This window comes from Castanea sativa, chromosome 1 (assembly GCF_040712315.1).
Source record: "Castanea sativa cultivar Marrone di Chiusa Pesio chromosome 1, ASM4071231v1".
In the NCBI taxonomy this organism is placed as follows: domain Eukaryota; kingdom Viridiplantae; phylum Streptophyta; class Magnoliopsida; order Fagales; family Fagaceae; genus Castanea; species Castanea sativa.
Window position 1 is genome coordinate 44,551,139 of NC_134013.1, and position 15,983 is coordinate 44,567,121.

The window sequence follows — 15,983 nt, forward strand, 5'->3', positions numbered from 1 at the left end:
ATCTTAAAGATAAGTTCCTAATATTAGGTTTTCTCATGTGAGATGTAAGAGAATAAACCTGCTCACCTTTTAGTTAAACATGCTTGTAACATTGTTGATTTTTTAGTTTAGATGGAAGAGAATCTTTGTTTCTTAGAACAAGCTCTTTATCATAATGTAATTTCTTTTTTTAAGTAATGAAAGTTTCTAGTTTCCTTAAAAAGAAAAAAAAAAAAAATATTAACATAAACACAGGTACATGCTCAAAAAATAAAAAATAAAATTAAAACACCCATTGCCATGCCAATTCCCGAGTGGGGCAAAAGGGGAAAACTGTAAAATATTAAACAAGTAAGCGCATATTTAGAAAAGGAAGAAGAAAAAACGGAAGAGGGAAGAAGATACCCGACAGCTCTCCCAAAGAAGAAGAAGAAGAAGAAGAAGAGGCAAAGGAAGTCGGCGTTAGAGAGTGATCCTGAGAGAAGGAGAGAGATCGAGAGAGAGGAAACTGATTTTGGGTGCAAGGGATACTCTCAAAAAGCAGCGTTTCAGGTTAGGATTTTTAATTTTTAATTTTTTTTCCTCTTCTCGCCGTGTCCCGGCCTGGAAGGATACGCGTGCAGCCGTGCCCAAGGCGTACCCTTACGACACGGGCACGATAGGCAAATTGCCGTGTACGTGCTTTCTTGGGCCTTAATTGGCTGTAATCTTGACAATAGATTAATTAAAAAATATGCCTTTTAAAAAAAAAAATTGTTTAATGAAATAGATTATGTCATGCTCATCCTGATGATGAGCACTCTGTAACGTAAAAGAATTACAAAAAAATTATGCACAAAGAAGAAGTGATTTTGTATACTCTGAGACCAATCAAATAATAGAGTGCTCCAGTTGATTTGTTTGTAGAAATTCTCTCTTTCCATAATCAAACATAGCGGAATGAATGGTGTTCCAGATCGCCGAAGAGTGTCTCCCAAACCAATTCCTCCATTCAAACAAAAGATCAATCACCCTTCCCAAGGAATCCCAAAAGTTCTAAACACTAACTCCATAAATCATAGAGAACACCACCCAACTGATAAGAGCATTCGCACCAACTCATGTAAAATATCATAAAGCCCAAAATATAGCAAATGAAGCCCAAAAATCACCCATATCAAATTTTGAACTAGTTATGCAAAATAGAAGTTTGCTATAGTGCTTGTGAAAATATACAAGTCATTATAGCTTATGCAAAATGATTTTTTATTTTATTATTTCTATGCATTTCTCGAGGGTGAAGGAAGAAAGTGGATGGTGATTGTTGGGTGTGAAGAGAGAGAAATGATTAAAAAAATCAATAAATATTGATATTTTAATGAAATGGCGTATAAAATAGATAATTAGATGTGAGTTTTTTGAAAAATGGTTAGCTGAATTACAAAAAGAGACCCTCTTGGGAGCATTAACACACAAACACTCTTCCATGGGAAAGAGTTATTTGATGCAGCATGGAGAGCCTCATAACAAGGGCGAACACTGAATGCTCTGCTCTCTTTCAATATCCATTACATATTGTCACACCCTCCCTCCTAGAAGGTCTTAGAAAGAACCTACTGACTCCAACTCCCAATCATGAAAACCTCTGTAAATTCCAGATTTGGCCTTCCCACCTACCTGAATCTCCATGATTGAATGGATTGATGCATTTTGATCAAGCAAACAAGCATACAAGCCAGGGTACAACTCTTTTAGAGAATGATTTCTACACCAAACATCGTGGATGAACCTTAAACAAGTGCCGTCTCCCAACTCAAAAGACAAATTTTACTGAAAGGTGTCCCATCCTACGCAAATACTCCAAAACCCATGAGGTGCTCTCACTGAGCTTGAAGTTCAGCCGCCACATTCCTCCCCCATATTTCATTTTTTTTTGGATGAGTCCTCCCCATATTTCATATCAATCACTTGTCTCCATAGATGTGTTGCATCTATCCCAAAATGCCATAACCACTTCCCTAGTAGTTAATAGAGCTTGATTAAAACTCCTCAAAGCCATTGTTTAACTGATGCCGGTCCTAATTGAATGATTTGCGAAAAAAGGTCCAAAAGGGTAGATTTAGGGGTAAGAAGATGGACTTGTAAGCTTAGAACCATATTTGATGGTCATCATTTGTGGCCTCATTTTTGGGATAGGTAATGAGCCATATTTCCTAATATTAAAGAAGCACAAAAAATTTTCAGGAGATTATTTTGTGACCGTATACCAATACCCATCATACACATCTAGATACATCTTATGAATCCTAGGTTGCACGGTGGACATGGGCTAATATGTATCATATATGAAAAACTTGAAAGCTTTGGAGCATGGTGTTTTATCGTTTTGTGGTTCAATGGGGTATGCCAAAGGGGGTTGTGTAGCGTTTAGCAGCTTGGCAAGGCAATTTTGGTAGATGCAGTGATGTAGCAATTTGGGACGTGATCCCGCATTGTTTCATGTGGTGCATTTGGAGAGAGAGAAATGCTAGAATTTTGAAATCTGTATACGATATGTAGTTTTTATTTAGTTTATTTGACTGGATGAATTTTTCCAATATATTCTCTTTTGCCAATTTGCCTGAGATGTTTCATAGTTGTATGTTGATGAACCTTTTGTATACGCGTTGTATACTTGGGTAATGCCCTTAAACATTTAATCAACGAGATATTTACTTTTCAAAATAAAAAAGCCCTTTGGGCTAAATTGACCAAGCCAAAAAATAAAATAAAATTGGGAACACACTGTTTTTAGCAATTTTGTTTCTCCTTAACAGGAAAGAAAAATAAATATTACTTTTTTTTAAAGTTGTTTCTAATAAAAATTGTGTGAATGATTCTTGAAAATGTGTTCACAATTTTTTTTTCGAGATTTTTATCTTTCCTTTTGTCTATTTATTCATTTTTACAAATTCGGGGAATAGAAAACAGCTGAACACAACTAAATTAATCAACCATTTACAGAAAATAAGTTGAAATGATGAAAATTTATCATGTAATGTAAATTTTACCCATTTTAACCACAAAAAGAGTGTAAAATGAGGGTTTTAATCTCTTTTAAAGTAATATTTAGGAGTGACCCCATTATTATTATTATTAGTTTTTTTTGGGGGGGGGGGGGTGGGTGGGTATTTTATATTATGAAATTTGAAATTTGCTATAGTTAAAGATAAAAGGTAAAAGGGCAGTGATTAGGAAATAAATGGGTTTGTTAGGAGACATTCTATTGAATTTAAACAAGTCATGCCCAGGCTCGACTTAGCTCTTGTTTGGAAGGAGGGAATGGAATTGAATGGAAAATAATAATTTTAGAATATTCTTCATTTCCCTTGTTTGGGAGTTTTAATGGAGGGAATTGAAAGTCTATTCCCTTGTTTGAGAGTTTAAGTGGGAGGGAATAAAATGGGTAGGAGGGAACACTTATTCCCCTCAATTCCCTTAAAACCTTAAATTTTCATTCCCTCGAAATTGGGAGGGAATGAAATTATATTTAATGAATTTTTTACTAAAACTCCCAAAATAGCCCTATATATTGAATCATTTTTTTAAAAATAAAGGTCTAATAGTAATATTGTCATAAAATGAATTCATTTCATTTCCTCTATATTACTCCCAAACAAGATTACTTACATTCCATTCATTTTCATTCATTTATTTTAAAACATCTAATCAAGGTCACTTAATTTCGTCCCATTCCATTCTTTTCCATTCCTTTCCCTTGCTTAAATATATTCCATTCCATTCTCATGATCATTCCATTCCATTCTCTTATGATCATTCTATTCCGTTTGCTTATAAACTCCTAAATGAAGCCTTAAGCTCTTTAATATGGTTAGTTATGGGATTTAGTAAAACCTTTAAAATATCTAAGCATGTGGCTCAGCTCAACTAATTTATAGTTTTTTATGTAGAAACTATTACTTTTGCATTTTATACTCTTTAGACAGTTATTTATTTAGACTTTTATTATATTAATTTGAATTTCTTTTTGTAGCAGAATTTTTCTACATGAACAAAGTTTGTTTATAGGATTGAGCTTGAGCTAGTGCTTAGTTTGATCTCTTGAATAACGTAGGACAAGGAGGAACAACAAAATCTGATTTAGAATTTCTTGGCAGATCTGGTAGCACTTAGGTTTTGAGGGTTTATGGTTAGGTTTTGGTGGGGAAAAGGGTGGAAAATAATAGGGATTGTAGGGCTTTCAAAGGGGACAAGGATTAGCAGGGTTTGGGATGAAACAAAGGAAAACAATTAGAATTTGGGTTGCGTGAATAGTGATGTAAACAGTAACCGAGAATAGTAAAATTAAAGAAAAAGATAGCTTTCTAGGTATCACACCTAGACTTCCTAAGCATCACACCTTGAAGAAGTTTGCATCACACAAACCATAAAAGAAAGCTTCATAGCTCTTAATTTTTTTTTTTTTTTGATAGGTAATTAGAGAAACTATTATTAATGTAAAAAATAAGGAAGACTACAAGTTGTTCATGACGATGAACAACAAGAAAAGATAAAACAAACAGCAAAAAAAGAGGGTAATCAGGAAACTAATCTAAGAGAAGACATAAACTCAGAGAGAGAACAATAATCAGTAAAACCCCAACAACGAGACCACTTAAAAATACTACGTTGGTATAAAACTTTTATCTCATCCAACGTCTTCTCAGTTTCTTCAAAGGAGTGACGATTTCGTTCCAACCAAACAATCCACATTAAGCACCTTGAAACCAAATTCCAAATGTTCGAATTATGCTTGCCAAGCCGCTAATGCCAACAAAATAACAATCCCGCCACCGATCCTGGCATAACCCAATGAATACCAAAAGCCTAAAGCATAAAAGTCCATAAGGTATGTGTAATAGGACAACGAAGAAGAAGGTGGTCCACCGACTCCCCATCACTACAACACATACAACATCGATGTCAAAGGATGACCCCTAAGCATGAGGTTATCTAAAGTGAGAATTCGATCATGAGCAGCTATCCACAAAAAGAAAGCCACATGCTTAGGAACTTTCCAAATACCCTTCCAAGGAAACAAAGAATTCAGAGTACCTCGAATTGCATGATAGTAAGACTGGGTGTCAAACTTATCATCACCTTTGGGCCGTCAACAAAGAGTATCTCTCCTATCACCCCGAGGAATACAAGTTTGGATAAACTGAAGTAGAGAATAAGATGCAACTAGCTCCTAGTCTTCAAAAGCTTTATAAAACCTTAAATCCCACACTCTAATAGTACCCCCTTCCGGAATCCACAAAACCTCAGAAATACAAGCATCCTTGGCAGCTAAACACGCAAAGCTCAGGATAGAGATTTTTTAGGGTATTATCACCAATCCACCTATCATGCTAGAAGCAGATACGAGTGCCTTCACCCACTACAAAAAACAAATTCTTAGAGAAGCTCTCCCACCCTTCATGAATGCTTCTCCAAAGGTCACATCCATGAGTCTTCCTGCGAACTTTAGTATTCCATCCCCCTTGACTCTCACCATATTTTGTGAAAATAACTCTTTGCCAAAGATGGGTAACTTCATGACATTACCTCTACAACCATTTCCTAATAAAGCTTGATTAAACGACACCACCCTTCTTATCCCCAAACCACCCAATTCGATAGGTAAACACACCTTTTCCCAAGCCACCAAAGGGTATTTGAAACTCCCCCCCCCCCCGGAAGACCCCCAAAGAAAATTCCTCTGAATATTTTTCAATCTAACAGCCATAGCTTTAGGAATAGTAAAAAGAGATAAATAGAGAGTACGTTGGAAGACTTGAGAGAGTACTGTTTAGTAATGTGAGCCTACCACCATTAGATAAATAGAGACGCTTCCACCCTGATAGTTTCTTCTCCATCTTCTCCAAAATAGGATTCCAAATTGAAGCTGTCTTAAAAGAAGTTCCCAACGGCATCCCCAAATATATCATAGGCAAATTGCCCACTCTACAATGAAGAATATTAGCCAGTGCATCTAGATAATTCACCTCCCCAATAGGGACAATCTCACTTTTCCCAACAATGACCTTCAAACTTGTAAAAACCTGAAAACAAGACAATGCCAACCTTATGGATCTGTTCCCTAGAAGCATCACAAAATAAGATAGTGTCATCAGCAAACAACAAATGGGAAATATGCACATCGACAGAATTCACTGCTCCCACATGAAAACCCCAAATAAGATTACTCTCCTCTGTCTTCCTTAAAAGTCTGCTTAAAACTTCCATTATCAAGAGAAACAAAAGTGGGGATAATGGGTCACCTTGTCTCAACCCATGAGAGGTTTTCAAAAAACCTTAAGGGGATCTATTTACTAGGATTGGAAAATGGACAAAAGTAACACAAGCCTTAATCCACCCTTTCCATTTCAACCTAATTCCCATCCGGCCCAATAGATAAAACAAGGCCTCCCAGTTCACATGGTCGTATGCCTTTTCAATATCAAGCTTGCAAACCACGCCTGGTAACCGGCTCTTTAACCTATTATCTAGGCATTCATTTGCAATGAGCATTGAATCTAGAATCTGCCTTCCGCCAATAAATGAATTTTGAGTCTCAGAGATGAGATTATCCAAAACCGCCCTCAACCTGTTAGCCAACACCTTGGATAGCAACTTGTACACACTACCCACCAAACTAATAGGGCGAAAATCCTTAATGTTAATAGCATTACACTTCTTAGGAATTAAAATGAGAAACAAAGCATTCATAGACATTCAAACATAGTGTCGATGAAAAAAAAAAAAAATTCATGACATCCTTTTTCACAACACTCCAACATTTGTGAAAAAAAGCTATGGTGAAACCATCAGGACCAGGGCTTTATCACCCTCCATCTCCCTCAAGACCTAGATGACTTCCTCCTTCGTGAACTCCTTCTCTAACGCAACCTTTCATCCTCTTCAATACATGCAAAATCTAACCCATCTATAGTAGGGCGCCCCACCTCAGTTTCCTCATACAACCCCTGATAGAAGAGAACTAGCTGAGAGCGCACATCAGTCTCATCCTCATAAAGAACACCATCCACCTTAACCCTCTTAATTTGACTAGCATTTCTATGTGAGTTTGCTAATCTATGAAAGAAACGAGTATTATTATTTCCCTCCTTCACGTACAAGGCATGAGACTTTTGTCTTCAGGAACTCTCCTCAAGAGAAGCCAACTGTTCTATGTTTGCTTTGAGTTGAATATGACGAATCTGATCCTCATCTATTCACACTAACTCCTCTCTAGCATCTAAACCCATTAGTTCAGTTAGCAAATTCTTCTTTCTAAAAGCCAAACCACCAAACTCCTCCTTGTTCCACTTTTTTAAATTTGCTTTCAGAGCCTTCAATTTTTGTGCCAAAATAAAACTTGTAGAGCAAGCAAAACTGTACCCATTCCACCATTGTTGAACTCTATCAACAAAACCCTCAACTTTCAACCGCATATTTTCTAATTTAAAGGCACTTCGACCTCGTCGAACAAAAGTGGGCAGTGATCTAAAATAACACGAGGAAGCACCCGTTAGGATATATTCTCAAAATGTTCCTCCCAATCTAGAGAAACCAAAGCCCTGTCAATTCTTGACACAGAGGGAAGACCAGAATCTCTAAACCAAGTGAAGGAAGCCCCCTCTAATGGTAAATTAACTATAGAATTACTCTCTATAAAATTTGAGAATACAAACATAGCAAGGCTAAAAGACTCACAAGCAAGCCTTTCACTTGGGTATCTGATAATATTGAAATCACCTACTAATCACCATGCCATGGGCCATGTGGTATGCACCTGTGATAACTCCTACAAAATAGACCGCTGTCCATTGTCATTGGGGCCATACACACTTGTACAAGCCCAAACAAAGTCATCCACCACTCCTCTCAATAAGACATTGACAGAAAACTATCCAACAATTACATCCATCTTTTCAAAAACCGTCTTATCCCAAATCAACAAGACCCCTCCCGAAGTTTGAATAGCATTTAGAACAGCCCAATCAATGAAACGACTACCCCATAAACTCCGAACTAAAGCAACGTCGATAGAAGATACTTTCGTTTCTTAAAAACATACAATATCACACTTCCACTTTTTTAGAAGATTCTTACAAATCTCTCTCTTCCGGGGATTGTTAAGCCCCCTTACATTCCAAGAATGTAGTCGTAGAGTCATTTAAAACTACCAACAACCCCCACAGCAGTTGAAGAAGCTCTGCTCCTACTCCTAGAAGAGACACCATCATAATTAACATTAGAAATAAGCCCCTTAAGCTCCCTAAGACCTCGTGTCCCTGAGTTTGCAAGTCGCTTAGGCACCCCATCATCAATCACCTTGAAAATATTTTATTTATCTTCTTCATCTTCAATAGAAAGCATTACAACCCTTTAAGTTTAAGTCTAATACGTATTCCTAGTAGAATTACGCATCTTCAAAAACTTAACAAGACTTGGACTCTTGGGCTTTTATTACTAAACCCAACTAAATAAATAAACTAAAATAAAGCTAAAGTAAGACCTAAGGACTATTAGCATAGCCCATTCCAAAATATTAAGAAATTGCAAAATTTCCCTTGATACATAAAATCAAATAAAATATAATAAATCTGTCTTCCCACTCCTGCATCATTGACTAACGAAGCAAGCCAAGTTCAAGCTAGTTGAATTTTTAACAAACTCAAGTTTGAATATCATAAGCAAGTTCTAGCTAATCTTGACCACATTGTTAATCTTTTCAAGCCAAGTTCAAACATTCAATACTCAGCTTAGCTTGGCTTGATTACAGCCCAAGGCATAATCTTGACAAATACATTGGAGAATTTGCTTATGGTCATATTAATTTTGTGTCTAATTCTTCTTTTCTAGTTGTCCTCTACTTGTCAATGGTTCCAATGACACTATCGTTGCAGTTCTTAATATGGGTGTGAGGTGTCTAGAATTAGAGCATGAGTTTTATCTGATTTGTTAATCAAGACATAAAGATTGGGCAAGTAATGAGTATTGATTATAATGGATAAAATATTTTATTTAGGAAAATATTTTGGTGTAAACGTTAAATAACATTCGTTGATATTAATTGGGATCTACTTGTTACAAGATCAAAAAATTTTGAGTTGTTTGGTGTGAGATGGGCATCTAATTGAACTGTGCTAATTTAGATTGTCTGAGATATATTTCCTCTATCCCATTGTGTTTGTCTATCTTTGTTAGCCCAACTGTTTTAGGGGACATGTTTATTGCTTTCAAATGTTAATAAATAAAAGCTATACTTTCCCAAATTACCCGTTTGTTTGGTGTTTTATTCTATTCTACTCAGATAGTAAAAAGTAGTTAGAGAGGTTGTATAAATTTGCATATCAATTTTGGAAAGTGGAAATTGATCATGGGACATCCCATAAAGGAAAGTAGAGAGAAACAAATTGGGATGGAGCACAATATATTGAAGTTTTTATTTCTTATGTAATTTGTATGATTTAAACAAATAATTTACGAGGAGGCCACAATTTTTTGCGCTCATATTCTTTTTTCCTTTTCTTGCTTTTATTTTATTTTTTGGAATAATGGCCAGGAAGATTGATGCGATAAATGGAGGATATTTTGTGGCTGCTTCCTATGTTAGATGTAATTTTCATTTTTGAAATATAGAACACACATATCATTGTTTTCATTTGGGAGTTGGAAAAGAAACATATACCAGAAAATTGTCTTAGGTGAAATGTTGATGGAGAGTTCTCTTGCCAGCTCAATTGAAGCTGCTCGTTTTTTTGTATGTGATTGTGGGAAAGAAGATATCTTATGTGGTTGGATGCCTGGCACTGAAACTTGGCAGATGTGTTCGAATTGTGATAAATGCCCTCATGGTCAGTGCCGAAAAGCTGAATCAGTGATAGAGGAAAAAGAGAATGCTGATAGTCCAAGTTCCTTAAATTTTCCAAGAAGTTATGCGCAGCCATCAACTGTTAGTACAATGTCTGAAAGTTATGCACCAAATTTTGTATATAGGCGAAGGAAGCTACGTGGAAATTCAATCGACATGCTTTCACCTCAGGCTGCAGCAAACACAAAGAGAAGTGCTGATTGCCTTTCGGTCATAAGTTCTGATGCACCTTCCATGGCAGCCAAGGAGCAACATGTGGGTTCTCAAGTTGAGCCTGAAAGTCGGACTGTTGGATCACTCCTCATGGTGCCTCTTTTATGCAATAAAGAGTCCCATGTTTTAAAGTCAGAATCTATCAATGGCTGTTCAGTTGGTGAAGGGCATGTTTCTGATGCAGCACTCAAACATACCATGCAAAAGATTTTAGAGGTTGACAGTGTGAATGACAGTTGCTCATCATCAAAATCAAATTTGGAACTTGTTTCAGCTTCCATGACAACTGAAGTGGATGACACTGGTGAATGCTCCTCATCAAGTGTAATGGTTACGGAGGTCAAGGGGGGACAACTTTCAGAAAATGATAGATGCATTTCTATACTCAGAAGCCAGGGGCTGGTTGGAAGAGTTTTGCCTACGAAGTCTTGTGATTCTGCTGAAGATGCTGGTACTAGTAGTGGAGGCAGCTGTTCCCGGTCATGCAAGATTTGTGGCCATTTAGAATCTACACTGAACATGCTTATCTGTGATCTTTGTGAAGAGGCATTTCATGTGTCTTGCTTCAATCCGCATATGAAGAAAATACCGACTGATGAATGGTTTTGTTATTCTTGTTTGAAAAAGAAGCGTAAGATTCTAAAGGAAATAGATACCAGAAAATCACCAAGCATTGCTAGTGAAATGGGCAGGTGTAGACATGCATCAGCTAAAGGTGAATCAAATCCAATTATGTTGATGTTAAGAGACACTGAACCATACAAGACAGGTGTCCGGGCTGGTAAAGGTTTTCAAGCAGAAGTTCCTGACTGGTCAGGTGCAATAATTGAGTATGTTCTTTCACTAATCTTCAGATCTCAACTTTTTGAAGCAAATAGCTTTGTAGAAAAAGTTTACTTCGTTGAGCATATATTCCATTTCGTTATGGAATCTTTTATTTCATGATATTCCATTTATGCTGTGCTCATACTCTATCATATACTTTTCATTTCTGTTAGACGATTTCAACAGTAGAATAAGGCAAGATGAATCCTGATTTGATGTATGATGAATATGTTACAGAATATTGATAGGTTATATAACTTATCAAAAAAAAAAAAAGAATATTGATAGGTTATATAGGTTACAAAAGAACAATTTTTGTGAGGGAGCTGTTGAGGATAAAATTTATCCTGAGAGCAAGGATGCATCTGTGTTCACTTTGTTGAGTTCTAAAGGGGAGGAGGGGCCTTGTACTTGGAATTTGAGATTCATTTGTGATTTTCATGATTGGGAATTGGAGTTGTTGGACTCTCTAATGGATTTGTTGTATTCACAATTTCCTTTTGTTGGGGCAACTTATTGTATGAGATGGGTTTTAATGGTAATGGTAAGTTCAGTCTCCACTCTTATCATGAATGTTTATGAGGTGCTAGTAGAGAACCCAATTCCCATGGAAGAGTATTTTGGGTAGGAAAGTGCCTAACAAAGTGCCTTTTCAATTGCCATGATATTTGACTTACACCAACCTCCTCCTTTTTGGCCACCATTTAGTCTTTTAGTCTTAGGTTATGGTTGCGGATAAAGTTGAGTATGGTTTACTACCTATAGTAGAAAGTACTTATCCTTGGAGGTAAGAGTTTTATGTTGAGCTCCCCCCCTTCCCCTCAACATCCCTCCTCTTGCTTTTTGGTAAGCAAATAGTTCCAAAGTTGCGTTCTTTGTTTGGACTGCAGCTTTGGGGACTTTTTTTTTTTTTTTTGATAAGTAATAAAATTCATTGTTAGAAAAACAAGTACAAGAAAAACTAAAGCACACAAGACGTGTACTAAGGGAAGCAAGGGACAAACCAAATTAAGAATTTAAGAAGTAAAAAAACTACATCTATCGAGCAAATCAGACAAAGAACTGAAAGAGAGAACACCCAACTCATTTGTCCACCCAAACAAAGTTTGGAAGAAAGAAGTCTTCAAGTTTTGAATTAATCTTTTGGTTCCATCAAGTCCGGAAGAAAGAAGTCTTCCCTAAGGTTCCACCTTTAAAGTGAAGGCTGTGTGGGAAAATATGGAAAGGTGTTTGGCTGGCTGGAAGAGAATGTATTTGTCTAACCAGGGGGGGGGGGGGGATATCATGCTAATTAAAAGCATGTTGTCTAACTTGCCCACTTACTATTTAGCTTTTTTCCCTGTCCCTTTGAGTGTGGCTAGATGTATGGAGAATTTACAAAAAAGATTTTCTATTGGAAGGGTTGGGAGATGAATTCAAGTTTCACTTGGTGAGGTGGAGGAATGTGTGTGAGCCATTTCAAAATGGGGAATTAGGCTTTCAAAACTTGGTTCTCTTTAATCAAGCGTTGTTGGGGAAATGGTTGTGGCAATATTCTTTGGAGAGGGAGGCGCTGTAGAGAAGGGTTATTGACAATAAGTATGGAAGTATGTGTGTGTGGGGGGGGGGGGGGTTGGTTGGTGTTCAAATAGGGTACAAGGGCCTTATGGGATTTGTCTTTGAAGAGCATAAGGAAGTGGTGGGATTCTTTTCATCGCAACATTAACTTTAAGGTGGAGGACCTCCTTTAAAGGAAATTTTCATTGAGTTGTATGGCATTGCTTGATATACGGAAGGGAAGCATCAGTGGCAGAGCAAATTTCTTTCTTAGGAGATAGCTGCAATTGGAATATAACCTTCATTCGATTGGTTCAAGACTGAGAGTTAGAGTCAGTTGCCTCCTTGGATTTATTGTATTCTGGAGTATTGAAAGGGGAACAGGTGGATGGGCTGTGGTGTAAACCTGTTCTCAGGGGATTTTTTATGTTAGATCTTCTTATAAAGTTTTGCAATCCCCTTCCCAATTGTCGTTCCCTTTGAAGACTCTGTGGAATTCCAAAGTGCCTTCAAAGTTGGGTAGAATTTTGACCAATGACAATTTGAGGAACCGTTGACTTGTGTTGTTATTGACTGGTGCTGTATGTGTAACAGGGCAGGGGAGAATACTAATCATTTACTCTTGCATTGCCTAATAGCCAGAGAATTTTAGAGGATAGTGTTTACGCTTTTCGGGGTAATTTGGGTTATGCCCAAGGATGTAGTGGAGCTTCTAGCTAGATGGCTGGGCAAGTTTAGTAAGCATCGAAATGGGGTGATTTGGAACCTGGTCTTTCACTGTTTGATGTGTATGTGGAGTATTTGGGGACTATTTTGACTATTGATAATATATATTTGAGGAAAGTGTGGATTCAAGATTGATGTTATATATCGGTAGATCATCTTTTATTACATTATCCTATTGCTTTCGAGCTATGGTCTATGGTGTTCACCTTGTTTGGTATCTACTAGGTAATGGCAAAGACTTTGGCATGTTGGCACGGTAAGTTTGGATGGCATCGTAATGGAGTTATTTGGCTGGCTGTCCTTCCTCATTGTTTGATGTGGTGCATTTGGTGTGAGAGAAATAACCGGTGTTTTGAAGACTCTAAAACACAATTAAAGCTTTTCTTCTTTAAAACACCATTGGAATGGATGTCTATCATAGAAGTCTTTCTATTTCTTTGGTTTTTGATGTGATGGATGCTTGTAATTTGCGTTTTTGATTGTTTTGGTCCCTAGTTGTATACTTCCTATATACTTGGGTGACCCCTTTTTATTTTTTTGATAAATAATGGAATTGTATTAAAAGAGAAAAACCAGGTACACTGGGGGTGTACATGAAAAACAGTACATCAAACACTTAATACAAAGATCAAGTATTTCTTAAAAATTAGAACAAGGAAAGATTAAAAGATGAACTCCACTCTAGCAAGGTATGAAAAAGGAGAGATTTAAGATCCAAAATAGACCGTTCCTTCCCTTCAAAACATCTTGAGTTCTGTTCTCGCCAAATTCACCATAGGACACAATGAGGGACAGCCCTCCATAAATCAATGCTCTGATGCCCGCCAAAGGAACCTTGCCAACTTGAAAATAAATCAATAATTATGCGGCATAACCCAAAGGAGACCAAAAAGGGTCCACACCATAGACCATAACTCATAGGCAATAGGACATTGAAGAAGAAGATGATTCACCGATTCCCCAATCTTTTACACATAGAGTACCAATCAATTACTGGAACACCCTTATACCATAAGTTCTCAAGAGTCAAATCTTACCTAAAGTGGCAGTCCAAGAGAAGAAAGCAACCCTAGGAGGGATCTTTGAACGCCACACAAATCTCCAAGGGAAAGAAGTTACAGGAGTAGAGGAAAGGGAGAGATAGAACTCACTTACTTTAAAATATTAGTGGTTTCCAATATAGTTTGTCCTGACCTTCACCATTAACAGGCATAGAATTGATAACATCTACAAAGGTGTAGAAGTGTTCCATTTCCCAATCTTGGGGAGCCCTAGAAATTTCCTAATAATATTTATATTACTTATCAAAAAAAAAAAAAGTTTCATTAAAAGAGTGCAAAAGGGGAAACCTAAGAACACAACCAGTATACAAGTTTTACACCCACTTCAGTCAATGAAAAGTACAACAATCTTCCGCTCCACTAGTAGTTTCTCATATCCTTCAGAGCTTTGAGCGTTTCTTTTTCCACATACACCACATAAGACATAATGTAATTTCGTTCTAAATCTTTATATTCTGATGCTGATCAAAATGTCGTTTCCAATATGCAAATATATCAAAGGCACATCTAGGCAGGCCTGCTGAACCCCGAAAAGACAAAAAACCATAACCAACATTGACCCAGCAACAGCACAATGAAAAAGCAAATGATCAGTAGTTATCTGATTCTTCTTACACATACAACACAAGTCAACAGAGCAATATTGTGTTTCCTCAATTTTGGATAGATTCTCTGCTTGTGTCTCCTTTTGGGTTGGGAATGGTGATAGAATCAGGTTGTAGCATGATGTTTGGTGTGGAGATCAGTCATTGAAGGTAATGTGATTACAACTTAGAAGTATGCTTTTAGTGAATTCTCTGATAACATTTGGAAAATTCACAATAACTTGTGTCTGGGATCTTAAATTCCTTAGGGGCTTTCATGATTGGGAGCTAGGTGTGAATGACTTTATAGATTTAGTTTACTCCAGACAGATATCAAAAGAAATTGAAGATTGTTTATTCTAGAATCCTGATGGGAAAAGGAAGTTCACTTTTCAATCCTATTACGCATGCTTGATACATTTGCCTACTACAACTATGTTCCCTTGTTTGAGGTACTAAGGTACCACTTAAGGTGGCTTTCTTTGTATGGATGGTAGCCTGTTACTCCATACTAACCATGAAATAACCTTATCAAAAGGAAGCTGGTGGTCATTAACGTGCAGTGCAGTTGTGACAGTAGAACACCTGTTACTGCATTGTCAGATGGCTCAGGAGCTATGGTCTTTTGCACTCATAACTTTTGGACTAATTTGGGTGATGCAAAAGAGGTGATAGACTTGTTTGTGTGGAGAGGAGCATTTGGCTGGCAATGAAGCCGGGTGTTTGGATTATATATAGAGAGAACTTGAGGAGCAATTTATGTAGGAAATTAAAAATCGTTTTTTTATTTTATTTTTAATCCTTGTTTGAACATTGGACTACAATTTTTTGGGGGGGGGGGGGGTCATGTAGTTCCATGGTTAATTTTTGGATCATATGAGTGTTCGTTTGTAACTTGTAAGTCTTTGAGGAAGCTCTCATTTTGAGCTTACCTCTTTTATATTGAATTATTTTACTATTAAAAAGTAGAAGAAAGAAAGTGGCTTTTCAATTGTTATGGTATTTGACTTACACAAGCCTCCTTTTTGGCGGCGGTTTAATCTTCGGTTTAAGGATATGGTGGTGGATAAAGTTTAGTATGGTCTGCTACCAATAGTAGAAAGTACATATTGTTGGAGGTAGAGTTTCTTGTTGAGTTCCCCCCCCCCCCCCCCCCCTTCCTTTCCTTATTTCTTTTGA

At 37.0% G+C, this 15,983-nt stretch overlaps 1 protein-coding gene across 6 annotated transcripts in view; it reads left to right on the forward strand.

The window, feature by feature from the left end:
* The first annotated feature begins 307 nt into the window (after positions 1-307).
* Positions 308-15,983, forward strand: part of LOC142613485 (uncharacterized) — a 36,424-nt gene continuing 20,748 nt past the window's right edge. The window contains exons 1-2 of one of the 6 annotated variants that reach the window (XM_075785887.1): positions 308-531; positions 9,551-10,902. In XM_075785887.1, coding sequence (XP_075642002.1) covers positions 9,698-10,902 — 1,205 coding nt within the window. In that variant the 5' untranslated portion in view covers positions 308-531; positions 9,551-9,697. The remainder of the gene's footprint in view (positions 532-9,550; positions 10,903-15,983) is intronic. The other 5 variants (XM_075785866.1, XM_075785857.1, XM_075785850.1 and 2 more) reach the window with 5 other exon arrangements.